Raw genomic sequence first — 26,992 nt, forward strand, 5'->3', positions numbered from 1 at the left:
GATTTCTTGCCTGAATCATTGATGCTGCAGTTTTTACCCATCTCTCAGGAGGCTTAAGAAATTAGGATTTTCCTTGGAGTTCCCGTCCTAGTGCAGCAGAAACGAATCCGACTAGGAACCATGAAGTTGTCGGTTTGATCCCTGGCCTTGTGCAGTGGGTTAAGGATCCGGTGTTGCCATGAGCTGTGGTGTAGGTCGCCGACACGGCTCGGATCCTGCGTGGCTGTGGCTGTGGCTGTGGCTGTGGCTGTGGCGTAGGCCGGCAACTGCAGCTCTGATGAGACCCCTAGCCTGGGAACCTACATATGCTGCGGGTGTGGCCCTATAAAGAAAAAAAAAGAAAGAAAGAAATTGGGATTTTCCCTGCTCCACAAATCTCCAAGGGCTGAAAATGCCCAGAGCCCAAGAACCAACTTTGAGCACCAGCACAGAAAACAGCCACTCTTCAAGTGTCCACGGAGCTTTGGCTGGCTGCTCTCTGGAACGGAAAGAGCCCTGCTGCCCTCTGGTGGCCAATCAGCAGAGACGCAAGGCGTCAACCAAGGGCGCAAGGCCCTTTTGCTAGTCTCCGGGACAGCCCCCTGGAATCCAGATAAATTAATGTCTTTTTACTGTGCCTGGAACACAGCAATCTTTTCCTGACCCTGGGGTCTTGGCCTTTTCTGCTAACTCTCCTCATGTGTTCTCTGTCCAGTTGAGGGGTCAGCCCCTTGCTCATTCTCTAGCCTTTGGACTAACGCCAACTCCCCAGGGAAGCCCTCCTGGACCCTTTGGTCTGAAACAGCACCCAACCCCACCCTCTGTCACTCTCTATCACCTTGTTTCACGTTGTTCAAGCACTTACCTGCTATATGAAAATAAATGTCTGTTTAAGTTCAGTGTTTATTTCCTCTCTCCTTCACCAGAATGTCAGATCCAGGAGAGCAAGGTCTCTGTTACGTTTGCCACTGGACCTCAGTGCATCATACATAGTAGATACGCAAAAATACTTGTTGAAAGAATAGTAAATGTATCTCAACAAGAGCAACTGAGACTTAAGCAGAGCTTCCAGTCCTGAAAACCACACCGAGGCAGGCAGAACATGTGCCATCCCCATTTGACAGATGAATAAACAGGCTCTGAGAGAGTTACAGGAGTTGCCTGAGCACAGCAGGGAGAAACGCACCAGTCTCTGGAGGGTATTCCTGGGCTCCCTCTGTCCTGCACTCTGAAGTGGGGGGAGACGGGGTGGGGGGGGGGCGGAGGGCCAGGCCTGAACAGCTGCGCCAGAGGTTGAAGTAGACCCTCACTCCCTGGCCTCGGCTACAAGAGAGGCTGAGCTACATCTTTGTCCAAAGCTGTGCTGTGGCTCTGATGGGAGGTGGTGGTGGATGGGGCGAGAACGGCCAGTCCATGGAGGAATATAACAGACAGCATCCTGTCTGCAGAGATGGGCATCCTAGAGGCAGGGGTGTGTTTGGGGAGGGTGGGTGGCAAGAAGGCTGGCGGCAGCAAGAGAATTGTGACTCCCCAGGACGTGGCGGTGACATTCTAAGTTTCTTCTGGACTCAAGGGCCTGGTCCTGTCTTTACTACGCTCAGCCTGAGGCGGGGCTGCCCTCTGGTTCTGGATCCAGGGCAGGTGCAAGGGGGTTCAGGGCCCTGGCCACAGAGCCTAGACTGCTGGGCTGAGCATGGGCAGGGGATGAGGCTGGTGGGGGCCTGGGACAACCAGGCCCTAGGCGTGCTCTGCCTCTGGGCATGCAGAGCCGGAGTCTGCAAGGTCAACAGCATCTGCTCTTGGACTGGTCTTCTGGTGAGAGCTTGATGGAGTCTGTGAAGTAACTCTCTAAGATGCTTCGATACTGCGGAAGGAAAAGAGGAGTCAGGAGTTCCTATTGTGGCGCAGTGGAAACGAATCTGGCTAGGAACCATGAGGTTGCAGGTTCGATCCCTGGCCTCACTCAGCAGGTTAAGGATCTGGCGTTGTCGTGAGCTGCGGTATAGGTCCCAGACTTGGCTTGGATCCTGCGTTGCTGCAGCTGTGGTGTAGGCTGATTCGACCCCTAGCCTGGGAACCTCCATATGTTGTGAGTTCAGCCCTAAAAATACCAAAAAAAAAAAAAAAACCACCAAAAAACTCACAGGAGCAAACCCTGAAATTAAGGCAGCGGGGTGTAAGAATGACAAGTTGCAGCCCTCTCTCTGGGCAGCCGCTAGAGAGGTGGCTGCTGTCCCTTTTCGTCATGGACAACCCACAGGGCTGGGCCAGGTAGACCAGTGACAGCGGGCCTGTCCGCATTTGTTCCTTTCTTTAATTCAGAATCACTGCAGTGATGACCTTCTCCCTGTTTCTGAGAAGGCCACCTTGATTTCACGTGGCACAATAAAGAAACAAGCTGAGCCCCTCTCCGTGGGACTCTCTCCTGGACCCTCTTCGGTTTCCAAACTCCACATCAGAACAGCGTTAAAGCCCTGCTACTGCTTCCAGGCAGATTTTCCTGATCTTCCTCTCGTCCCTCCTCCTCCCCTGCCCCCACAGCTCGGGCTGTGTGCCCTTCCTCCAGGGCCACATCGCCAGTCCTTCCCCACCATACAATGCCGGTACTGCAGCCACACATTTGTCCCACTTAGGAGAGCGAGGGGTCCCCGAACCCTGAGCAGTGCCCAGCACCTGCTTCTTTTCTTTTTTTTTTTAATTTTTTTTAGGGCCACACCTGTGACATATGGAGGTTCCCAGGCTAGGGGTCTAATCGGAGCTTAGCCTACGCCACAGCCACAGCAACACCAGATCTGAGCCACGCCTGCGACCTACACCACAGCTCACAGCAACTCCGGGTCCTTAACCCACTGAGCGAGGCCAGGGATCAAACCTGCAGCCTCATGGTTCCTAGTTGGATTTGTTTCCACTGCACCACGACAGGAACTTCAACACCTGCTTCTTGAATGATCACACCAAGGGGTCTCCATTGATCCCCTCGTTTTTTGTTTTGTCTTTTTAGGGCCGCAGCTATGCCAGATCCATGTCTGCAACCTATACCGCAGCTCATGGCAATGATGGATCCTTAACCCATTGAGCGAGGCCAGGGATCGAACCTTTGTTCTCATGGATATGAGTTGGGTTCATTGCCACTGAGCTACAACTGGGAACTCCTGATCCGCCTTTTTGATTGGAGGATGTCAGCAATGCCTGCAGGCTGGATTATTTCACCTGGACCAATATCTGCCAACATAAGGCTTCTCTTCCACCAGTGAGGCTTGAACAGAGGTCATGGCTTCTCAGACCCTTACTATGTGAGAATCTTCAGGCATGCGGTGCAGGACTGCATTTTTTAGAAACTCCACAGATGATAATCAGCCAGATTGAGGGACCTCCAACAATATACTCTAAGGATGCATAAAGCCTCTGGCATCTTGTGGTTCCAGAACTGAAGTATTGCTGAGTCCATTCAGCAACTAATTAACTAAGACAAGGAGAAATTCTGGCCCACCCACATCCCACCCTGAGCCCAAGAGGTTCTTTCCTAGACACTCCTTTTTTTTTTTTTTTTAGCTACAGCCGCACCCGTGGCATGTGGCATGTGGAAGTTCTGGGGCTAGGGATGGAACTGCACCACGGCAGCAACCCAAGCTGCTGCAGTGACAAGGTCGGATCCTTAATCTGCTGTCACAGGAGAACATCTGGAGTTCCTGAGTCCCCCTGGCCCTGGCAGGTACCACTCACCCTCGACAGAGCCCGACCGGCCAGCATCTCAAAGGCCTGTACCACATTGATGTCATTCTTGGCACTGACTTCAAAATAGGGAATGTCCTTCTCTTTACACCAGCCTTGGGCTACCTCCTGCGGCACCTGAATGTGAGGGGAAGAAATGGTCATGGTTCCTGTATCACCTTCACCACCACCATCACATCCCCAGCTTCCCCACCACCACTTCCATTTATTGACAGCCTTCCCTGGGTCTGTAGGTTTACATCTGATATATATATATATATATATATATTTTTTTTGTCTTCTTGCCATTTCTTGGGCCGCTCCCGCGGCATATGGAGGTTCCCAGGCTAGGGGTCTGATCGGAGCTATAGCCAACGACCTACACCAGGGCCACAGCAACGCGGGATCCAAACCGCATCTGCGACCTACACCACAGCTCATGGCCACGCCGGATCCTTAACCCACTGAGCAAGGCCAGGGATTGAACCCGCAACCTCATGGTTCCTAGTTGGATTTGTTAACCACTGAGCCATGACGGGAACTCCCATACATGTGATATTTTTTACCACCAGTCCTTGAAGTTCTATTGCTGGCCCATTTTACAGATGAGGAGACTGAGGACTGCAGTGTAAGGGGCTGAGCAGAATTGGAACACAGGCTTGGCAGGATTAGAGCCCTCTGCACTATGCTGCCTTCTGAAGGCCTGGACTAGGAGCTTCCTCCTGCCCTGGCTCCTTCCTCAATCCCTTCAAAGGGAGGTGGACGGACAAACGCTGGCCAGGGAGCCAGGACTTCCTTCCCCTGAGCTGGCTGACCAGGCCCATGCTCCTGGGCAGGAACTCAGGTCCTGCTAACCCTTCTTCTCTGGAACAGAATCCTAGAAACAGTTGAGAAGCTCCTACCATGGGCTAGGTATTATTACACATCTTCTCATAATAACTCATTTAATTCTCGAATAATCTTGTGAGATGGGTCTTTTTATTTTTATTTATTTTTGCATATATATATATATATATATATATATATATATATATATATATATATTTTTGCCACTGGAAGTGGCTTGTGGTCATTCCCAGACCAAGGTTGGAACCTGTGCCAAATCAGGGAGAGTGCCGAATTCTAACCACTAGACCACCAGGGAACTCCCAAGATGGGTCTTTTTAGCTTCACTTTATAGGTAAGAACATCGAGGCTCAGAGAGGTTCAGCAGCTTTCCTTGGATCACATAGCTAAGAGAGGCAGCACTTGGATGCAGCCCCAGTTCAGTTCTCCCTTGGCATCTGCGCTGCCCTCTGCAGGTCACCGCACAGGAACTGTGCTTCTATTCTGTCTTTCCCACTGGATTGTAGGCTTCTGGAGCTCAGGGTCAGGACCTTTTTAGCTCTTAGCCTGGCACCACGAGCCACTCAGTACAGGCTGAATGAATACATGTCACCCAAATGGACATGCTATCACGGTTTGAGGATGTTGAATTGGAGAATACTCTAGCAGCCCTGGGCTACTTGTGACAATGAGTTCAACTGAATGTAGTCAAATCAATTATTTGGGGGGGCGGAAAGGACCATGTATTGAACATTTGCTGTGCCTGGTGCTTTATAACCATTATTTCCCCTTATTTAAGGGAGTCAGGGATTTTCTCATGGGGAAAGGACCATTCTGCCCCTTTCCCTGAACACAGGGCAGCCAGGGGGAAGGACTGTCCCTCATCAAATCATCTCCTGCAGGTCATGTCTATCTTACTGGCTTGTAAGAACCTTCACAGTCCCAGGTCCCTCTGGCCCTCGCTGTCCTGGCCTCAGGAGTGGCCGCTCGTGGCTCTCGTTCATTCACAAAGCCTCTGCTGTCCACCAGCATTGCTCTGGAATTGTGAGGCTTGCTTCCTAAGACGGGAGGGTAGAAACTGCGGTCAGCTAAGCAGCCTGCCCTTTGGGGAGCCTGGAGGACACCTCCAGCCCCCATGATCAGTGTCCCAGGAGCTGCTGCTCCTGAATAGAGCTGCAGGGGTTGGGGGGGCGTTGTTCAGAGACCCCAGACCCTGGTCTTGACCTCTGATCTCTAAGGTCCTCCTGCCTTTTGGGGCAAGGGGTCCCTGAACTGGCCAGGATTGCACTCTTCTGTAAAGAGCATAGATGCCCCCAACCTGGTGAGAAACCAAGCAGCCTCACAACTCAGGGAAAGCCCTGAAGTATTTGGATGAAGAATCGAGGGAGGATGGCCAGCTTGCTGATTATTATTGTCCTCATTGGTGACATGCAAATAAAGAATCACCGGAAATGATGTGCTAATACCCTGATGGCGTCTAGGACTGCAAAGGGCTTTGTATCTTTCAAAGTCCTTTAAAAGACTTTAGAGTAAGGACGGGACTTAAACTTCTTATCGCTCTTTCCTTCTTTATATCCCTCCTCCCCTTCCCTCAGGAGATGAGAATTTTCCTGGGTACATCACTGGTGCTTTTCCATCTCAGTGCACTTAAAACAACCACTAGTGTGTGTTAAAATTCACCTGTCGGATACATCTTAAGCCACTATCAAAAATAACAAAGAATATCTTCAGAAAATGTAATCCCAATGTTACAAATCAGCAGTAAGCCAGAAACTGCCCACCTGAGAATAAGGCAGAATTCACATCCTAGTGAATAAATTCCTCACAGCATAGAGGCTAGCAGAGCTGTCCTTCCTAACAAACTAATATATTTTTTTTCACTTTTACCTTCTGTAGAAGGAGTAGGGGTCTTTAAAAAAAATATCGAAGTCAATAATTTCTTTAAAATTATCCTGGTGATTTATTTATTTATTTATTTATTGTGGTAAATATACATAAACATAAAATTTACCATTTGAACTATATTTAAGCGTACGCTGTAGTGACATTAATACATTCACGTGATTGTGTAAACCACTGCCACTACTCACCTCCACAACTCTTTCATCATCCCGAAGCTAACATTTTTTTTTTTTTTTCCTCATTACTAGGGCCGCTCCTGCGGCATATGGAGGTTCCCAGATTAGGGGTCGAATTGGAGCTGTAGCCGCCGGCCTATGCCAGAGCCATAGCAACGCGTCTGTGACCTATACCACAGCTCACGGCCACGCCGGATCCTTAACCCACTGAGCAAGGCCAGGGATCGAACCCACAACCTCATGGTTCCTAGTCGGATTCGTTAACCACTGCGCCACGATAGGAACTCCGCTAACATATTTTTAATTATATTTGTTAATCAAAGTATAGTTGATTTACAATGCTGTGCCCATTTCTGCTGTACAGGAAAGTGAGTCATACATATATATATTCTTTTTAAAATATTATCATGCTATTAGTCATATTATTATTATATTTACATTAATATGGTCCTCACGGCCTATACAGTAAGACCTCATGGTCTATCTACTCTAAATGAAATAGTGTGCATCTATTAACTGCAAACTCCCAGTCCATCCCACTCCCTCCCCTCTCCCCCTTGGCAACCACAAGTCTGTTCTCTATGTCCATGATCTGTTTCTTGTTCTATAGATAAGTTTATTTGTACCATATTTTAGAGTCCACATATAAGTGATATCATATGGTATTTGTCTCTGTCTCTCTCTCTCTCTTTTTTTTTTTTTGGTCTAATTTAGGGCCACTCTCGCGGCATATGGAGGTTCCCAGGCCAGGGGTCGAATCGGAGCTACAGTTGCCAGCCTACACCAGAGCCACAGCAACGCCAGATCCAAGCTGTGTCTTCGACCTACACCACAGCTCACAGCCATGCCGGATCCTTAACCCACTGAGCGAGGCCAGGGATCAAACCCGAAAACTCATGGTTCCTAGTTGGGTTGGTTAACCACTGAGCCATGACGGGAACTCCGATATTTGTCTCTTTCTGATTTACCTCACTTACTATGATAATCTCTAGTTGCATCCAAACCTAACAAATATGTTTGAAATGTTCATTTTCTTTTTGTTAATGAGGAAAAGCTTCCATATCTTTCCAGCCCACATCTTGGACATATTAAGAAGGAGGATAACAATCACTTCCATTTATTAAAGTTGTCATATGCTTTATTTATAGGCATCATTCCCTATACCCCTCAAAAAAATCTACATGAAATCCGAATTCCCGTCGTGGTGCAGTGGAAACAAGTCCGACTAGGAGCCATGAGGTTTCGAGTTCGATCCCTGGCCTCGCTCAGTGGGTTAAGGATCTGGTGTTGCCGTGAGCTGTGGTGTGGGTTGCAGACGCGGCTGGGATTCCGAGTTGCTATGGCTATGGTGCAGGCCGGTGGCTACAGCTCCAATTAGACCCCTAGCCTGGGAACCTCCACATGTGGCCCTCAAAAGGAAAACAAAACCCACATGAAATCGATGTCTGGTCTCCATTTCACAGATGAAGAAGCTGGAACTGCCCAAAAGACAGTGGTGAATTTGAGCCCAGACCCAATTAGGGGTCTAATTGGAGCCCAGAGAAGGTGACCCTTCAGGCGGCTCTCTTATCCACTCGGCCCCAAGCAAGGGAGGACTGACTCCTGCCTGGCTCTCAGCCGGCCTGCTCCATCCCCACACCCGGCCTCCTTTGCTTCCTCTGCTTCCTGTGCATTGAGGGGCGGCCCTTACCCAGACTCACCTTTGGCCCCTCGATCCTGGGTCTCCCGACTGTAGTCCCTCTGCTCTCTCCACCCCCAGTTCGGCCTCCCCACTTCCTGGTGCTCCTTTCATGACTGCCAGCCCTTCCTCACCTCTGTTCCTCCTCTCTGCCTCCCTCCAGACCCTTTTCCCGGAGCCTACCTGTGAACAAACGCCCCTGTCGCCCTCCTCCAGGACCCCCTATTTTTTTTTTTGGTCTTTTTGTCATTTCTAGGGCCGCTTCCATGGCATACGGAGGTTCCCAGGTCAGGGGTCGAATCAGAGCTGTAGCCACCGGCCTGCCAGAGCCACAGCAACACGGGATCGGAACTGCGTCTGCAACCTACACCACAGCTCAGGGCATCGCCAGATCCTTAACCCGCTGAGCAAGGCCAGGGATCGAACCCGCAACTTCATGGTTCCTAGTCGGATTCGTTAACCACTGAGCCACAACGGGAACTCCTAGGGCCCCCTCTTTCCTCCCTGTTTTGGCTGAACCCTGGCTTTTCCCAGAGTTCCCCCTGTCTCCCTCTCCAGTGGGGGCTATTTCCACACCCTGTTCACCACAGACCCCAGAGAGGGGTTGTTCCTGCCTGGGGCTTCACTACTTCTTTCACTTTTATCCTTCCTCTCTCTGCAGAACAAAGCTCATCCATCCCCCAGTGAAGCGGCTTGGATTGGACGCCCTCTACCCCTCCAGTCATCACCTACACCTCTCATCCAGCCAGGTACCTGCTGACTCATGCAACACTTGCCGTCTAGTGAGACTTCCTCTCCATGCAGCCCCCCGCCTCTCAGAGCCTCACACTTCCTTCCCCTCCAGCAGTGCTCATCTTCTCTCTATGCTGCCTCTCCCTCCCAGCCCAGACTCAGGGCCTCCATAAAACATTATGTCTGATCTCCCAGTCTGTGGTTCCATCTCTTTCTCCCTCATCCCTCTGTCCTGCTCCTCAACCTCTGACATGGCAGCCCCTGGCCCTTCTGTCTCTCCCTCCATGGGTCTCAGTGCCCTCCCAGCTCTATCCTTCAGCTGCTCTTGTCTGCAAAAAACCTTCCATCAGGTCCCTGGGTTTGATTGCATGTACCGCTGCTGAAGAAAAACACGACGCAGACTCCACCTCCAACTCTTGGTCCCCTCCTTGGGCTGAGCCCTTTGGTTCTGGTCTTTTCCCTGGACTAGCTCCCTTGCTCAGTTCTCTCCAGAGTAACTGGCGCAGCGTCGCCATGACTCATGAGCCTCCTCCTTGGCTCCCTCCCATCCCTCTCAATAGAAGATGGTTCTTCTTATTTCACTGAGGAAAAGTCAGACCCTCAGTCTTGAAGTCTCAGCAGGAGACCAAAATGGAAGTTTCGGCAGTGACACTAGAATTTGATCGATGCCAGATATTAAGCTGGCTGGGAGTTGGACTACCCCTGGGACCCTGCATATTTCCAAAAGTTCATGGCCAAGAATCTACTAGATGACTCTAAAACCCCTGGAAAGGATTGAAAAAGAGGGTCTGAAAGGATTTGGGGAGAGAGTAGTGTGGGGGGTACACGTCCCACAAGAGAGGGCTTATGTAAGGCCTCCCCTCTGGGTAGAAGACGGCTTCTAGGAAGCCTCTTGGAATGAACCCTGGAGTTTGGTGGCGACAGTGGATTGGTGTTTGATTGCATCTGAGGGACTTAAGGCAACAGGGCAGGAATTCCCATCGTGGCTCAGTGGTTCATGAACCTGGCTAGCAAGCATGAGGACAGCGGTTCAATCCCTGGCCTTGAACCGCAGTGGGTTAAGGATCTGGCGTTGCCATGAGCTGTGGTGTAGGTGGCAGACATGGCTCAGATCCCACATTGCTGTGGCTCTGGTACAGGCCAGAGGCTACAGCTTAGATTTTACCCCTAGCCTGGGAACTCCATATGCCGTGGGTGTGGCCTCCCCCACCAAAAAAAAGAAAGAAAAAGAAAAAAAGGCAACAGGGCAGAGGGGACAGCCTGCACTGAGAATGAATGTGCCTTGCCCCTCCTTTGGAGCCAGAATCCACGAGTGTGCCTTGTGCGGGAGAGGTGGGCTCCGCAGAGCGCCAGCCAGCCTGGAGCAGTTGTAAATCCCATCAGGAAGAGTGCCTGTGGGAGGAGGTGACTCAGTGGGGTGGAGGATGGAACTTCAACTTCTAAATAAGGAGCTGAAGAGAAGGAGGAAGAAAATGCAAAATGCTTGTCATGGGAGGAACCGTTAAGTGTCCCCAGTGAAGGCTTCTTAGGACCGAAAGGAGTAACCCACGAAGAGACAGCGTGAAGCGCCTGCTGGGCTCAGAGATCACAGACTATTTAAGTCAAATATGGATTTTCCTGCTCTTCTGACCTCTTCTCTCTCTTTTTGCTTCGTTCCTGACAGGGTCTGAAACCAGAATGATCCTGAGAAGGGGAGGAAGTGTGGAGACATAAAGTTGGCAATGAGAGGGAAAAGGAAAAAAAAAATTTCCCCCACATAGACCACAGTATTCTCACCTGTTCTCACCTGCAGGTGGTCTCAGTGGGAAAAAGAAGGGGAAATCTTTTTTTTTTTTTTTTTTGGCTTTTGCCTCTTTCTTGAGCCACTCCTGTGGCACATGGAGGTTCCCAGGCTAGGGGTCGAATTGGAGCTGTAGCTGCTGGCCTATGCAGCTGCTGCATCTGGCCTTGTCTGTGACCTACACCACAGCTCACGGCAACACCGGATCCTTAACCCACTGAGTGAGGCCAGGGATCGAACCCGCAGCCTCATGGCTCCTAGTCGGATTCGTTGACCACTGCACCACGACGGGAACTCCCAAGGGGAAACCCCTTGGCTCTGAATGAACTCAGGACTTTGATTCTTACTTGAGATCAGATATGTGTAATTAGAGGATTGACCCTGGATTTGTAACCTAAAGTGCTTATTAGATTTCTATTTCCAGCATAGACTTTTCCTTTGAAGTTTCATTCTTATGTGGTCTAAAGCCTGCTGGTCATCCCCAATTAATTGTCTCCAGGCTTCTGAAATTCAACCTGTCAAACCAAAACTCATACCTCTTGCTGATCAGGAAGTTCTTCTTTATGGAGGTGATAGCTTTGCTGAAAACACCATCATCCATCCATCCACCGATCTAGCCATCCATCCTTCCAAATGCTACCCCAGTTCTCCTATCACTTTCCTCTATTTGAACGCTTATGAAAATGTGGTTCAAATGTGATGGCTTACTTCCCCATTTGTTTTCTCCACTTGAAACACTAAGACAACTTAGTGTTCACGTTTTTTTTGTTTTTTTTTTTTTGTCTTTTGTCTTTTTGTTGTTGTTGTTGTTGTTGTTGTTGCTATTTCTTGGGCCCCTCCCGCGGCATATGGAGGTTCCCAGGCTAGGGGTTGAATCGGAGCTGTAGCCACCGGCCTACGCCAGAGCCACAGCAACGCAGGATCCGAGCCGCGTCTGCAACCTACACCACAGCTCACGGCAACGCCGGATCGTTAACCCACTTTGCAAGGGCAGGGACCGAACCCGCAACCTCATGGTTCCTAGTCGGATTCGTTAACCACTGCGCCACGACGGGAACTCCTCAATGTTTTTCACGTTTTTTTGGGGGGTTTTTTTTTGTCTTTTGTCTTTTGTCTTTTTGTTGTTGTTGTTGTTGTTGTTGACAACTTAGTGTTCAAACAGCTCTTTTTGGTGTCATTTTGGCTTCGTTTGGCACAAGAGCATCTTTTACAAATTAAGATAATTTCTGGAGTTCCTGTTGTGGCGCCGTGGTTAGCGAATCTGACTAGGAACCATGAGGTTGCAGGTTCCGTCCCTGGTCTTGCTCAGTGGATTAAGGATCTGGTGTGGCCATGAGCTGTGGTGCGGGTCACAGATGCGGCTCGGATCCCGCGTTGCTGTGGCTCTGGTGTAGGCTGGTGGATACAGCCCCGATTAGACCCCTAGCCGGGAACCTCCATATGCTGCGGGAGTGGCCCAAGAAAAGGCAAAAAGACAAAAAAAAAAAGTTAATTTCTAGTCTTTTCTCACTAGTAAGTAAGGATGAACAGAGCTCTACTCAATGCCACTGCAATGATAAACACCTACATAAATGTCATCACTGGAACCATGGAATCATATCGCTGGTCAGGCGGTTAGCCAGCTGATGCTAAAAAAAATACATATTACTACTGTCCCAGAAAATGTGTAGATTTAAGAATTCATAATTGCAGATCCCCTATCTAACCCTGGGTAGAAATACTATTCTACAGGTTAATTCAAATCCCACCTGCCTTCTTCTTCTTTTCTTGGCTGCAACATGCAATAGCTTGATGTAAGAACACAGTTCCCAGACCAGAGATTGAACCCAGGGCCACAGCACTGAAAGTGCTGAGTCCTAACCACTAAGCCCCTAGGGAACTCCCACCTGCCTTTCCCTTTTTTTCTTTTTGTCTTTTTAGAGCTTCACCCAAGGCATATGGAAGTTCCCAGGCTAGGGGTCAAATTGGAGCTACAGCTGCCAGCCTATACCACAGTCACAGCAACACTGGATCCAAACCACATCTGTGACCTACACCACATCTCATGCTAACACCAGATCCCCGACCCACTGAGGGAGGCCAGGGATCAAACCTGCATCCTCATGGATACTAGTTAGATTTGATTCTGCTTCGCCATGACTGGAACTCCCCTACCTGCCTATTCCCTATGCCTTCATTCTTCCATTCCCTGTTTCTAAACAAAATTGCCTTCAATTCTCAGCTCACATCATGCAATTTCTTACCTTTGTTCATGGTGGTTTTTTCAGCCAGGAACCTTCTTCCTCTAGGAAACTCTTTCGATATCCTGGACTTGAATAGATGTCCCTCCATTATAGTCCTCAAATATCCAAAGTGTATTTCTCTGATTGCTTATGATTTACTGTATTATATCATAATTTTCTTTTAAATTATTCGCATCCTTTACCAGACTGAAATTCTAAAGGTAAAGACGGTGCATTCAGCTCTGTACACGTGGGACCTAACCCAGTGCTTGGCATATTGCCAGTGAATGAATGAATGAGTGAATGGTACCTGACGGTCTGCCAGATCGATCTTGTTCCCCAGCACCACCATGGGGTAGGACTGCTCCATCGGAATGGTTTTGGCCAGAACATCACCCCGCCAGGTTTCCAGGGCTTCAAAAGACTCCAGGTCAGTGACATCAAAAGCCAGGATGCAGCCATCAGAGCCTTTGTAGAATGTGGACACCATGGAGCGGAAGCGCTCCTGTCCGCCTGTGTCCCAGATCTGGAAAGGAAGAGCAGCGGCCCCATGGGGCTGTGATGAGTGGCTGGACAGATGCCTAACTGGGTCACATCGTGTCAAACCTTCCTTTCCTGGGAAGGGGGCAGGTAGCCCTGGCACAAGGGCATGGGGTCCTGTCACACACAGGCGTCTTGACCCTGCCGCTCATTGTACACTGCAGCATCGTGGTATCTGCACTAACATTTAGCGTCCCAAGGGTGCGTTCACATTTGAGCTCTTATTTTCCCCCTGGATCATCAGGACAGGCATTGTTATTCCATCTGACAGATATGGACCTTTGGAGTGACTTTCCCCAAGGCTGCTTGACAAGTTTTCCAGGGAACCTGAACTTGGAGTGGGATGTTCCAGTCATGGATTAGTGCTCTTCCTTCTAGATCAGGAATCCACAAATTTTTCTATAAAGGGCCAAATAGTAAATATTGTAGGTTTGTTTGTTTGCTTTGCTTTGCTTTTTAGGGCCACACCAACAGCATTATGGAGGTTCCCAGGCTAGGGGTTGAATGGGAGCTACAGCCGCTGGCCTACACCACAGCCACAGCAACGCGGGATCCGAGCCACGTCTGTGACCTACACCACAGCTCACAGCAACGCTGGATCCTTAACCCACTGAGCGAGGCCAGGGATCGAACCTGCATCCTCACGGATCCTAGTCAGGTTCGTTAACCACCGAGCCTCGAAGGGAACTCCAATATCGTAGGTTGGGCAGACGGTACTATCTGTTGCCACTACTCAATCCTGCTGTTTTAGTGTGAAAGCAGCCATAAGACTATAAGTAAACAAAGGAGCATGGCTATGTTCTGATAAAACTTTATTTACAGAAACAGACAGTGGGTCAGATTGGACCCATGAGTTGAGGTTTGCTGATCTATGCTCTAGGCTATTCTAGCTCCTGGGACACATTGCTGTGTGAGTGGCTATCCAGGATATGTGGGATGATTTTCAGGTATATGTTGAAGAGGGAGTGGAAGGGCTGCTCACCTGTAGCTTCAAAGTCGTGTCATCCAATATGATGATCTTAGAGAGGATGCTGGCCCCCAGTGTGGTCTGATAGTCTTCATAAAATGTCTTATGTACATACTGGTGGAGGAGGGAGGTCTTGCCTACACTGAGGGAAAAAAAAAACCAGACACATGTGAACACATACGGCAAACACACACACACACACACACATCCATACCATTCTCAACATCTTCCTGCCATCTCTCCCTGGGATTTTGAAATTATAACATTTGCAGTTTGAGTAGCAAGGGACAAAGGAATGGCCTCTAGAAGTGGGGACCTGAGTGAGCAGAGAAGTTTGCGGAGGGCTGAGGCTTCACAGCAAAAGGGTCAGGTCCTCACTGAACGTGACAGGCGCTGGGAGGGCAGATAGATGCCAGGTGGTCGCCTAATTCACACAGCTAATCACTGAGCAGTTACTGCAGAGCTGGGACCAGAAACCGGCAGCCAACTTCCAGGCTCTTGCTCCCATCTCAGCTCCCTTCCTTGGGTGGGTGCCCTCCCTGGGGTCACTCTGAATCAGAAAGGGACCCACGGGAGGGCTGCTTCCCAACCCCCAGACCCCGAGCTGATCTTGGCTTACCCCAGGGCTCCAATGATGATGAGCTTGAGGTCCACCTTCTTCCGAGGATTCATGGAGGGGCTTCGGAGCCTGTAGGAAAACAGAAGTCATCCACGTGATGGCCAGAGTTCCCTACAGCCAGGGCCACTGAGGCCGGCCTCTGCTTTCTCCTCCTTGTGTGCAGATCCCTGCCCTGGGCCTGGGCTCAGGTGGGGTGGTTCTTCAAAGGAGGCAGATGACTCAGCACCCCTTACACACCCATTCCCTCGGGTCCCCTTGGGGTCTCCTCAAGGCCGGAAAAATGGTGGCCCCACAGGGCCCAGTGCTTCTCACCTTTTAACCCGCCCTGCTCTGGAGGCAGCCTGGAGCACCAAGAAGGCCAGATTGGACTGAACAGAGGCCTTGCAGTTAGTCAAGCCTGGAGCCAGGGATGGAGGGCAGTGCGGGAAGAGGGGATGGGGTGGGACAAGAGGTCCATTGTTAGGGCTGCTGAGAGGCTTTGGATGGAAGAGTGCCCCTCCCCCAGCCCGAGGTGTTGCTGCATTGACAGAATCAAAAGCCTCTTCTCTGATGCAGCTGCTGGGGGTGTAATGGGTGCATGTTTCTGGAAAGCTGCTTGGCAGCAAGTATTGAGAGCCTTAAAAATGTCCCTGCCTTCCACTTCTAGGAATTTGCCCTAAAAAAAAAAAATCTGAAATGTGGCAAAGACTTGTTCAAGAATGTTCTTCCCCGGGATCATTTATAAACATCCAATAATACACAAGCGGCTAAATAATCGTGGTGCACAATGAAGCATTAAGCAGTCATTAGAATGGAGTTTGTGAGCGAATTACAATAATGCGGGCACATGCTAAGGCCATAGGACTCAAATGAACAACAGAAGACACTAAACCTTACATACCATAGCCCCCTCCAAGTATTGAAATGAATTCCTCCTTACATGGAAAGTGGTCTAGAAAAAAAATACTAAAAATGTCGGTTAATTCTGGGTGGTAGGAAACTATATGATTTTAGTTTTGTTCTCCATGCTTTTTAGTATGTTCCAATTTTTTTTTTGCAACAAAACATGTCAAACATGTATTGTTCCTACAAGAGAAAAATAGTTACATATATATATATTTATTATTATTTGCTTTTAGGGCCACACTCATGGCATATGGAGGGAGGTTCCCAGGCTAGGGGTCTCATCGGAGCTGCAGCTGCCGGCCTACACCATAGCCACAGCAACGCCAGATCTGAGCCATGTCTGTGACCTACACCACAGCTCACAGCAATGCCGGATCCTTAACCCACTGTGCAAGGCCAGGGATTGAACCTGCATCCTCATGGATACTAGTCAGATTCGTTTCCACTGCACCACAATGGGAACTCCCTAGCATTATTATTTTAACAACATAACCGTCTCAGAGAATTGTGCTTAACTGGCTCTTTGGATCCACCCTCACATGTACACATATACTCACTATTCTCAACTCTTAGGTCTTCTAAGCTTGGATGCACTAGACATACTGAGATAACATTGATTGATTGATTGATTGATTGATATTTTGCTTTTTAGGGCCACATCCACAGCATGTGGAAGTTCCCAGGCTAGTTCTGAGCCGCATCTGCGACCTACACCACAGCTCACGGCAAGGCTGGCTCCTTAACCCATATCCTCATCGATACTAGTTGGATTCATTTCCACAGGGACACAAAGGGAACTCCAGTTAACCTTGATCTAACTCTGCTTGGCTGAGGTGTCAAAAGTTGGCTAGGCTGAGCTTCCCTAGTACTGAATGCCAACTAAAAATTGGCACTTGCCATCTGCCTCTGTAAGGGTTAGGTCCCTAGCCACTGCAGCCACTAGCCTTCAACACCCCCTGAAAGGGATTCAGGATAGAGATCAGGAACAAGGCACCCTGTGCTCTGGGAAACACTAGAAGAACAGGCCTGCAGGAGTTCCTGTTGTGGCACAGTGGTTAACGAATCCAACTAGGAACCATGAGGTTGTGGGTTCGATCCCTGCCCTTGTTTAGTGGGTTAAGGATCCAGCGTTGCCGTGAGCTGTGGTATAGGTCGCAGACGCAGCTCAGATCCCACGTGGCTGTGGCTGTGGCTGTGGCGTAGGCCGGCAGCTACAGCTCTGATTAGACCTCTAGCCTGGGAACCTCCATATGCCATGGGAGTGGTCCTAGAAAAGGCAAAAAAAAAAAAAAAAAAAGAACAGGCCTGCAGATAAGATAAGTAGATATTTTCAGAAGATTTTATGAGTCCAACTCTTGCATCTCCTGGTATCTAGAAAAGCGATCAAGTGATCAATGGTGACTTTGGCTTCTTGTGACTAGCAGCAAGCCTCTGCCAAAATGTGTGCTTGATGGCATTTACTCCCCATTCACTAAAATCGTATATAATAACTGACTTCCCCCTCTATCTCTTTGGAGCCAATACCTCAGAGCTAGCTGAGAAGCTGCTCCCTGGCCATAGTCCTCATTTTGCTCCTAATAAAACTTAACATGCTGTGCTTTTTTTTTTTCCGGACAAAGCTCCAAATTGGATGCCCTGAGGTGTTGTTTCTAGTTGTCAACTTTGTTACTGTATAACTTTGGGCCAGTTACTTCCTTTCTTAGAATTTTGGCTTTCCGACTAGAGAATGAGCCATTTGGGCCCCAAAGACCCAAAGGCCCTTCTGGCTGAAAATGTTTTATTGGAGCAATTCCTGCTGCAGCGTGGTGGGTTAAGCATCTGACTGCAGTCACTGCAGAGGGGCAGGTTCGATTCCTGGCCCAGTGCAGTTCATCAAAAGGATTGCCTCATCTGTGGCATGGGGTCGCAGCTGCAGCTCAGATTCAGTTCCTGGGCTGGGCACTTCCATCTGCCTTGGGTGTGGCCATAAAAAAGAAAAGAAAAGAAAAATCCTTTATCTGCTTTATCTACTGGTGTTGTAACTCACTGGGCCTGAGAGGCTTGCCTGGGGGGTAGTGCCTAGGTATTGCTGAGTTAAAGCAGAAACTCCCAGAGGCTTTGGACTGTTCATCCCTCCCATCCCACGAGCCATGTCGTGACCCAAAGGTGATTTGAGGCTTTGCTTAGGGCTGCCTGGCCCAGGGGCCAGAGTTGGTGGCACTAGACCATCCACTATAACCCAGGAGGGCTAGATCAGCATGGTGGGCAGAAGGTCTTGAGTGCCCATGCATTCCTTCAGCAAATGCCTACATGTCTACTGCATGCCAAGCTGTGCACTAGACATTGGGAGGAGCAAAAATATGAAGGAAATAGAAGCCCATTCCAGGGAGTCATCATGGGAGAAAGGACAAGGACAGGAGCTGAGTGATTATAATAGAGAGAAAGTGTGAAGTGCCCAACAGAGGCTCAGAGAAAGTGCTGAGGGGGTTCAGGGCTGGGGGAGAAGGCAGCAAGTCAACTGGGCTCTGAGGAAATGACAATGTGATTGGGGGGTGGTGTTTCAGAGGAGGGAATGAAATGATCAAAACTCTGGGAACGGGAGAGTGGAGAAGGTAGATGGTTTGCTTCAGGCAAGGGTGAGGTGAAGGGTGTGGAAAGAGAAAATCTAGAGAAGAAACAAAGGTGAGCCATGCATTGGCTGATTATTAGAGAAATGCCAATCAAAACTACAGTAAGGGATCTCCTCACTCAGGTCAGAATGGTCATCATTAAAAAGTCAACAAATAACAAATGCTGGAGAAGGTGTGGAGGAAAGAAACTTCCTACACTATTGATGAAATGTAAATTGGTATGGCCACCATGAAACACAGTATGAAGTTTCCTTGAAAAACTAAAAATAGATTTTCCGTATGATACAGCAATACCACACATACCCACACAATCCACATATTATTCAGACAAAACTACAATTCAAAAAGATACACATATCCCTATTTTCATAGCAGCACTACTTACAATAGCCAAGACATGGAAACAACCTAAATATCCATTGACAGATGAATGGATAAAAAAGATTTGGGACACATATATGATGGAGTATTACTCAGCCATCAGAAAGAATGAGATAATGCCATTTGCAGCCACATGGATGGAGCTAGAGATTATCGTATTAAATGGAGTAAGTCAGAAAGAGAAAAACAAATAGCGTATGATAATACTTCTGTGCGGAATCTAAAATATGACACAAATGAAAATATCTACAAAACACAAATCACAGATATGGAGAACAGATTTGTAGCTGTCAAGGTGGAGGTGGGGTTGGGGAGGGAAGGACTGGGAGTTTGGGATTAGCAGATCCAAACTATTATATATAGAATGGATACACAACAAGGTCCTACTGTAGAGCACAGGGAACTATATTTGCTATCCTGTGATAAACCATAATGGGAAAGAATATGAAAAATAATGTATAGGTAGGGAGCTCCCGTCGTGGCTCAGCAGTTAATGAACCCAACTAGCATCCGTGAGGATGGGGGTTCGATCCCTTGCCTTGCTCAGTGGGTTAAGAATCCAGTGTTGCTGAGGCTGTGTCGCTGTGGACCTCTAGCCTGGGAAGCTCCATATGCCTCGGTGCGGTCCAAAAAAAAAAAAAAAAAAGATCACTTTGCAACACAGGAGGAATTAACCCAATGCTGTAAATCAACTATACTTCAATAACACTTAAAAATAAATAAAAGTGGACTTAAAATAATCATACCATTTCTGGAAAAAAAAGATGGCTTGTGAATATCAGACCAAGGATCCTGTCATTCATTCATTCATCAAACAATTCCTACACTTCAGACCCACAGAGGGTGAGAATACAAGGTATTAACCAGGGCTGATATTTTGCAATGGGTGTCACTGCCCACAAGGAAACCAGTCAAGGGACAAGTGACTCAGAAGCTCCTGAAAGGCACATGTCTCTAAGCATTAATTAGAGCAATGGTGAGCCCTTTTCTAAAGGCTTTGGTACAACACACTAACTTAGCATCATAAGCGAATACAGTGCCCTAGAGAGGAAGTTAGAACAAAAGGGAGAAAGGAGAAGTGGGAAAGGAACTAGCACTGGCCGAGCACCTGCAGGGGGTTCTTCTGGGTGCTCTGTAGAGCTTAGGGAATCAGAGGGCCCAATAACCCTTTGGGAGGCCAAGAGAAGCTAAGTCATTCGTGAGCATCTAAGGCCACATGCAATGTACGGATGAGCCAATGTGTGCATCCAAGCGAAGTGAGGCCAGGGATGGAACCTGCAACCTCATGGTTCCTGGTTGGATTCGTTAACCACTGAGCCACAACGGGAACGCCTTAAAATATTTTTAAAATTCTTTTATTATACTGGATTTACAATGTTATGTCAATTTCTGCTATTATCCTCCATCATGTACTAATTTCTTTTTTTAATGGCTGCACCCACAGTGTATGGAAGTTCCCAGGCCAGGGACTGAATCCGAGCCTCAGCTGCTTGGACTCAATCTACGCCACAGCTGTGGCAACACAGGATCCTTAAACCCACTGCTGGGGGCTGGAGATCGAACTTGCACCTCCACAGCAACCTGAGCCGCTCTCATCAGATTCCTAACCCACTTTGTCACAGCAAGAATCCCTCAACTTTACTAACTTTTAAGGCCATATGAAGTTAAAAATTACCTTTTTTTTTTTTTTTCCTTTTTAACCCACCAGAGTGGCAAAAGTCAACAAAGTTGATGATAATAGTGTTGACAGGTAGTGGAAACATTCTTGTTTATTGCCTATAAATTGGCACCATCTTTTTCATCTCTCTCTTTTTTTTAGGACCACACCTGAAGCATATGGAAGTTCCCAGGGGAATGGGAGGGGTTGAATCAGAGCTACAGCCGCCAGCCTACACCACAGCCAGAGCAACTTGGGATCCAACCTGAGTCTGTGACCTACACCACAGCTCACAGCAACACTGGATCCTTAACCCACTGAGCAAGGCCAGGGATCGAACCTGTCACATTATGGTTCCTAGTCGGATTCGTTTACCACTGAGCCTCAACAGGAGTTCTGGCACCATTTTTTTTGGAGGACAATTTGACAGTATCAAAGTTTAATATGCATATATTCTAGATTGTAATTCTAGAACTTTATCCAACAGAAATACACATATATTCAAACATGCATTTTTACAAAGATGATTGCAGAACATTGTAACGTAAATGTCTATTAGTAAGAGATTCTCTGCATAAATTATGATCCATGTGTACTCTGGAAAACCAGGCAGTTTTAAAAAGAGTGAATAACAATGTGGAAAAATATAATAACTTAAGTAATATAAATCACCGAATATTTTGTATAGTATGATCTCAGTCATATAAAAACAAACAACCCTATGTGTGTGACTACATGTTTAATATTATATTTAGGCTTATCCTATATACACAGAAAGCTATGGATATATACACACTAAATGACTAATAGAAGGTGGAAAAGCCTAGATCAGAGGCTAGGCACTGTTTTTATTTTATGTATGTCTTGTGTTCAAATTTGTTACACAAGTCTAAGTTGTTACTCTAATTAAGAATATCAAATAAAGACAGCATTTCTTTAAAAAGATCATGTGGATGGATGGCTGCCCAAAGTCATCGCAGTGTGACTTCCTGATAGGACAAGTCATTTTTGCATCTGGGACAGGAGAAGGAGGCCTCCTGAGACCATGGATGGAATGATCATGAGTTTTGGAGTCAGAGTTCTCATCCCAGCTCCATACGTTCGTGACCTTGCTTAATCTTGATGAGTCTGTTTTCTCATGGAAAAAATGGTCTCCATTCATGGCTATGGCTGATTCTGCAGGGTGGTATTGCCCTGTCCTTATAGCAAATTGGAAAGACCCAGATAAATGGTTAACCGTGGAAGGGGAGGGACAGAGAACTGTTTTGTGTTGCCTGCCACTTTCTGTGGTGTAAATACTCCCACCATGGCTAATTTCAAGTTACCAGTGTGGAGCCTGCTCCAGTACATTATAGAAAAACCTCAAATTTCATTGACTCTAACCTCCCACTCAGTGCTTGAGCCCTCTCCACCATGTTCATGGAAAGATGGTGTCAGAAGTGCCCCTATGGAACTTCTTCCCTCTACTGGTGTGGATTTCTCCTGGAGGCCACAGAAAGAATGCTCAGTTCCTTGGCTACATGCTAACCTTCTGAGGTTTATAGTCTTCTCTTTGAGGTTTTTTTTTTTTTTTGTCTTTTCTAGGGCTGCACTTGCAGCATATGGAGGTTCCCAGGCTAGGGGTAGAATCAGAGCTGTAGCCGCTGGCCTACACCACAGCCACAGCAATGCCAGATCCAAGCCACATCTGCGACCTACACCACAGCTCACGGCAACGCCGAATCCTTTACCCACTGAGTGAGGCCAGGGATCAACCCTGCAACCTCATGGTTCCTAGTCAGATTCGTTAACCACTGAGCCACGACAGGAACTCCTTCTCTTTGAGTTTTACTTGAGTCTTTTCTTCCCTAGATCCTTTGAACTCACCTCAGCTTTGACTCTGAGCTCCCCTCACCCACCACACCAACATGGTCCTTCCCCTGGATGCACCCTCAAAGTGGGCTGCCGCTGCAGAGCTCCCCACTGCACTGCCAGGGTGCAGCTCTTTCCTGACACTGCTATTTACAGTAGTCTGTCTCTCTCTCCCCTTCTCCACCACCATGGAGACTTGACTCTGTTCCTCACCATGCCTTCTCACAAGACGTTCAGGATCAAGCCAATCCTGGTCAAGAAACAAAAGCAGAATTGGCCCATTCCCCCAATGGATTCACATGAAAACTGGTAATAAATCAGATATGACTCCAAGAGGAGACACTGGAGAAGAACCAAGCTGGGTCTATAAGGAATCATACATAAGATGATAGCCACACAGCTGCTGTATCAAGGCCACTAGCATCTTACCACATCTAGCCAGAGACATCACCCCTATCTGGACCACTGGACATGTTCTACTGGGAAAATGATTTTTTTTTTCTTTTTCAGGGATGAACCTGTGGCATATGGAAGTTCCTAGGCTAGGGGTCCAATAGGAGCTACAGCTGCCAGCCTACACCACAGCCATGGCAATGCAGGATCCGAACCACGTCTATGACCTACACCGAGCTCAACTGAACGGGGCCAGGGATTGGACCCACATTGTCATGGATACTAGTTGGATTTGAAACCTGCTAAGCCTCAAGAGGAACTCTGGGAAAGTGATCTTTTCTCTTTGTTTCTATGCTTCTGCACTAGTAGGTTGGTGCAGTAATAAATATGTGAGCTCTTTTGTTTGAAAAATAAAATAAAATAGCCTGGTCTTTGGTCCCAGGATAATTAGCTGCAAAAAGGTGACCAGGACTGTGTCAGTGGCAACAGGGTGTGGCCTGGGTGTAGGCACTGGCTGAGCTCATCAATGCATGTGTAGATTTCAGACTGTGACTGAAGTCCCTTTTCAGGTCCTCCGGGCTCTGCCCTTGGCTGGGCTTTGGCCACGGCTGTCTTTTTTAGCCTCCTCCCTCCCATGCAGCTGACTCAGATGCATTCTCCTAGAGGCCAGACTGAGTATTCACCCTCCACTGTTAAATAACAGTGAAAAGCAGGTGTGGAATGCAGGGCCCCCCTTCAGCCAGCCCAGGTCCCCATTGAGCAGAATCTGCCGGGGACTCATCTCTAGCACACGTGACTAACGCTTCATCCCCTCTTGCCAGGCCGTACTTCTAAGCCCTGGCCTTGCCCATCTGCCAAAGCTGTAGCTCAGTGCCCAGGAAGGAAGAAAGACTGAGTTGATGCTCCCTAAGCATGCCGATTTTTTTTTTTTTTAAATGATCTCACCTGTGGAAGTTCCTGGGCCAGGGATCAAATCTGAGCCGCCGCTGTGATCTATGCTGCAGCTTATGGCAACACCTGCATTCTTTGACCCACTGTGCAGGGTCTGGGATCAAACCTGCACCTCTGCAGTGACCTGAGCTGCTTCAGTCGGATTCTTAACCCACTGTGCCCTAGCGGGAGCTCCCTCTAGAATTTGTTTTGAAGTCAGTCTTCTAAGAACTCTTGCACCTGCTCTGCTTTCACCTTCCCACTCCTTTCGCTACCTTGCTGCCCCCAGCCAGGACTGGACACAGTTTTCTGCCTCGTTTGTGTTGGGTGAGGTGTCATTTCTGCTGCCAAGGAGGAAAGGTAAAGGGCAGCGAGCAGGGGCAGAGGAGAATTCTGAAGCAGGCAGGGCTCCCCATCCACCCCATCTTATCTCATGTCAATGCCTCCGCTCCCTGCTCCCATGCCTTGGAGAAGGACAAATGCATCCACCCTAAATCATAATGGGATTTACAGTCTTGGGAGTAAGTCTGTCTTTGAAAACAGGCTATCTGGGCAGCACAAGTCTTTATTGCCTCTCAGGGAGGCTTACAAGCCTGCTTCACCCACCTAAATCCCAGCAAGTTTAGACATGCTCCCACCGGGAACCCACAGCCCTGGTTTCAGGAGGCTCAGCATGCCTGTTCTTTTAAGTTCTTTGTAGGTATTAGTCCTATCTTCCCAAATGGACTGTTAGTGCCCAGAGGGCAGGACAGTGCCTCACACCTCAGTATCCCTTCAAAGAGCCTTTTTTTTTTTTTTTTTGGCAGCCACTCGGCATATAGAGTTCCCAGGCCAGGGATCAGATCCGAGCTATAGTTTTGACCTGGCTGCAGCTTTAATCCATGCACCAGGCCAGGGGTCAAACTTGTGTCCTGGTGCTGCAGAGATGCAGCTGAACCTGTTGCACCACAGCGGGAACTCCTATGCTGAGAATGTCGAGTCTTCAATAAGTAGTCATGCATTTGTCCATCCCCATTCATCCATCCATCCATCTACCTTTCTGTCCATCCATCTATCCATCCATCCCTCCTTCCATCCAGCTTATGGACTGCATTGCCTACATGCATCAACACTAGGTAGGTCTGAAGATATAGAGAAGTTACTATCTCCATGGGACTTGTGTGGTGGGGGTGCTAAGTCCAAAGAAATTATTTTAATTAATATAAATGCCTAGAAATTATAGGACACTTTGTAGTTAACGAAATGCCATCATAGCCCAGTAGATTCCAGAGTCAGAAACAACTAACAAGTTTGTGACAAGCTGAGACTAAAACCCAGATCAGTCCAACTTCTTTCCTTGGCTCTCCTAGCACCGCAGGGCTGTGATGAGAGGCGTGTATGATTTAGAACAAGAGGGACACTTCCCTACTCGAGGGGTTTCTGCTTCCCAATGAGACCCTTTGGTTGACCTGATTTCATCCCAGGAGGTGCCCTGTCAAAGCGGCAAGGGGACGCTGGGTCCTAACAGGACCCAGCCCTGTTGAAGGGCTCCCATTTCTGGCCCGCCCTCCTCTGACTGTCCTGGCAGCTGCATCGTTTTGCTGGAGCCCCGAGCTGGCCCCCGACTCCGGGGCTGGGCAGGGAGTCCTTTCTGCCTTGGCTTGTGCCACGCTCTGGGAGTTTCTGGGGGTCTTAGGGTCAGATTCTAAGCCTCCCTTACCTCCACTCCTCCCCACAACCCCCCCAAACCCAAATACCTCTGGTGCTGCTGGAACAGACAGGAACCAAGAAAAGCTTCCAGGGCCCTTTCAGCTTCCAAAGGCAGGAGGAGGTTCTCTCTGTGTTGTGGGGGGCGGGGGGGGGCTCCTCTTAAAACGACGCTGTCAGCCGGGTCAGAGCCAAAAGGCTTTGGGAGTAAAAAAGGGAGTTTGGTGAGACCCAGCCACTTCCTTCTGAGTTTTCCTCTTCTCTCTCTCATGCACGAACTTGGGAAGGTTGCAAAAGAGGCTGGGCGAGGGTGACCTCAGCCATGTGGGTGGAGGGGGTGGGGTGGAATGGAAAAGCAAGGCTTCGGAGCTAGCTGGATTTGGGGCACCGTGAGAACTTAGTTTACAAGGTTTCTGCCCCCCAGGGGTAAAAAGGGCTAGAAGGCAGGGGATGGGACCTTGCAGGTTAGAGGTTCTGCATCGTAACACGTGGGCTTGTGGGCACCTTAAAAAGCCTCTGGCTGGTTTTAGGAACTTCTGCCTCTGCTGCTGGAAGCCACCCAATAAAGGGGCCCTTTTGCTTGTTGAATTAACAGACTCCTATGTGTAACAGATTCCATCCTGCCATCAGCCTGGTAGGGAGAGTTTCTTGTCTTCATGCCTCTCTCTCTCTCTCTCTCTCTCTCTCACACACACACACACACACACACACACACACACACACGCACACACACACACACCTCAGACTTGTGAGATGGGAGGCAAGTCCTGACATCTCCCTGAGCCTCTCAGATGAGAGTATGTGATCCAACCTGAAGTACTTAGGAGACTGCAGGGGTGAGTCTCAATGAAGAATGTCATTGGCATGAGGCTGATTTGAGCTGCCTTGGGTGACTCTGGCTGGTGGATTAAAGGGGAGTAAAGGGACCGTAGACACACCCAAAATGAAGTGGGTCACCAGATAGCAAGGGTTGCCTTTAAGGCTTATAATACATTTGATGCCCCTAGCATCCCCACAGTCCTCCTGAGCTGGGGTTTTCCTCTTTGGCGGCCCAAGCTTTGTTTAAAAATCCTCACTCTCAAGGACTGGTCCAGTCTGAGTCTCTGACGCTGCTTCATTGCTACTCTCTATGCCTGTCTGGTCACCTTGATGAGACATTTCTCAGGGGTAGACAGTACCCTAGAATCCATGCTTGGTCACATGCAGTGCCAGGAACAGGCCCTGGTAAGGAGTTTTTGGTGGAACAAAAGCTCCAGTTAGAGCTTATTTCGTTGTTTCAATTGGCACATATGCCCGGAGGGAGGGTGCAATGATTTCCAGGGAGTGTAGTTACATTAAAGTTGGAAAAATTCCAAGGCAAATTCCATTTGGCTTGTTTCGGAAAGGGTGCATCCATCCACCTTCAGGACCACCACTGGTTTTATGACAGCCAATTTGCTCTTAAATTGCTGCCCTTTCCAATCTTCCTC

General features: G+C 48.5%; 1 protein-coding gene and 1 pseudogene across 1 annotated transcript; one reads left to right on the forward strand and one right to left on the reverse strand.

Moving 5' to 3' along the window:
- Nucleotides 1–862: 862 nt before the first annotated feature.
- RAB7B (RAB7B, member RAS oncogene family) lies at nt 863–25,988 on the reverse strand. The gene is made up of 6 exons (XM_047753557.1): nt 25,574–25,988; nt 15,132–15,200; nt 14,528–14,654; nt 13,316–13,531; nt 3,703–3,828; nt 863–1,843 (listed from the first exon to the last, which is right to left on the reverse strand). The coding sequence occupies exons 1-6, from the start codon at nt 25,792–25,794 to the stop codon at nt 1,763–1,765; spliced, it is 840 nt and encodes a 279-aa protein (XP_047609513.1). The 5' UTR covers nt 25,795–25,988; the 3' UTR covers nt 863–1,762.
- On the forward strand, nt 22,729–22,884 carry LOC125111573 (60S ribosomal protein L39-like; annotated as a pseudogene).
- Nucleotides 25,989–26,992: the final 1,004 nt, after the last annotated feature.

The sequence above is a fragment of the Phacochoerus africanus genome, chromosome 11 (assembly GCF_016906955.1).
Source record: "Phacochoerus africanus isolate WHEZ1 chromosome 11, ROS_Pafr_v1, whole genome shotgun sequence".
In the NCBI taxonomy this organism is placed as follows: domain Eukaryota; kingdom Metazoa; phylum Chordata; class Mammalia; order Artiodactyla; family Suidae; genus Phacochoerus; species Phacochoerus africanus.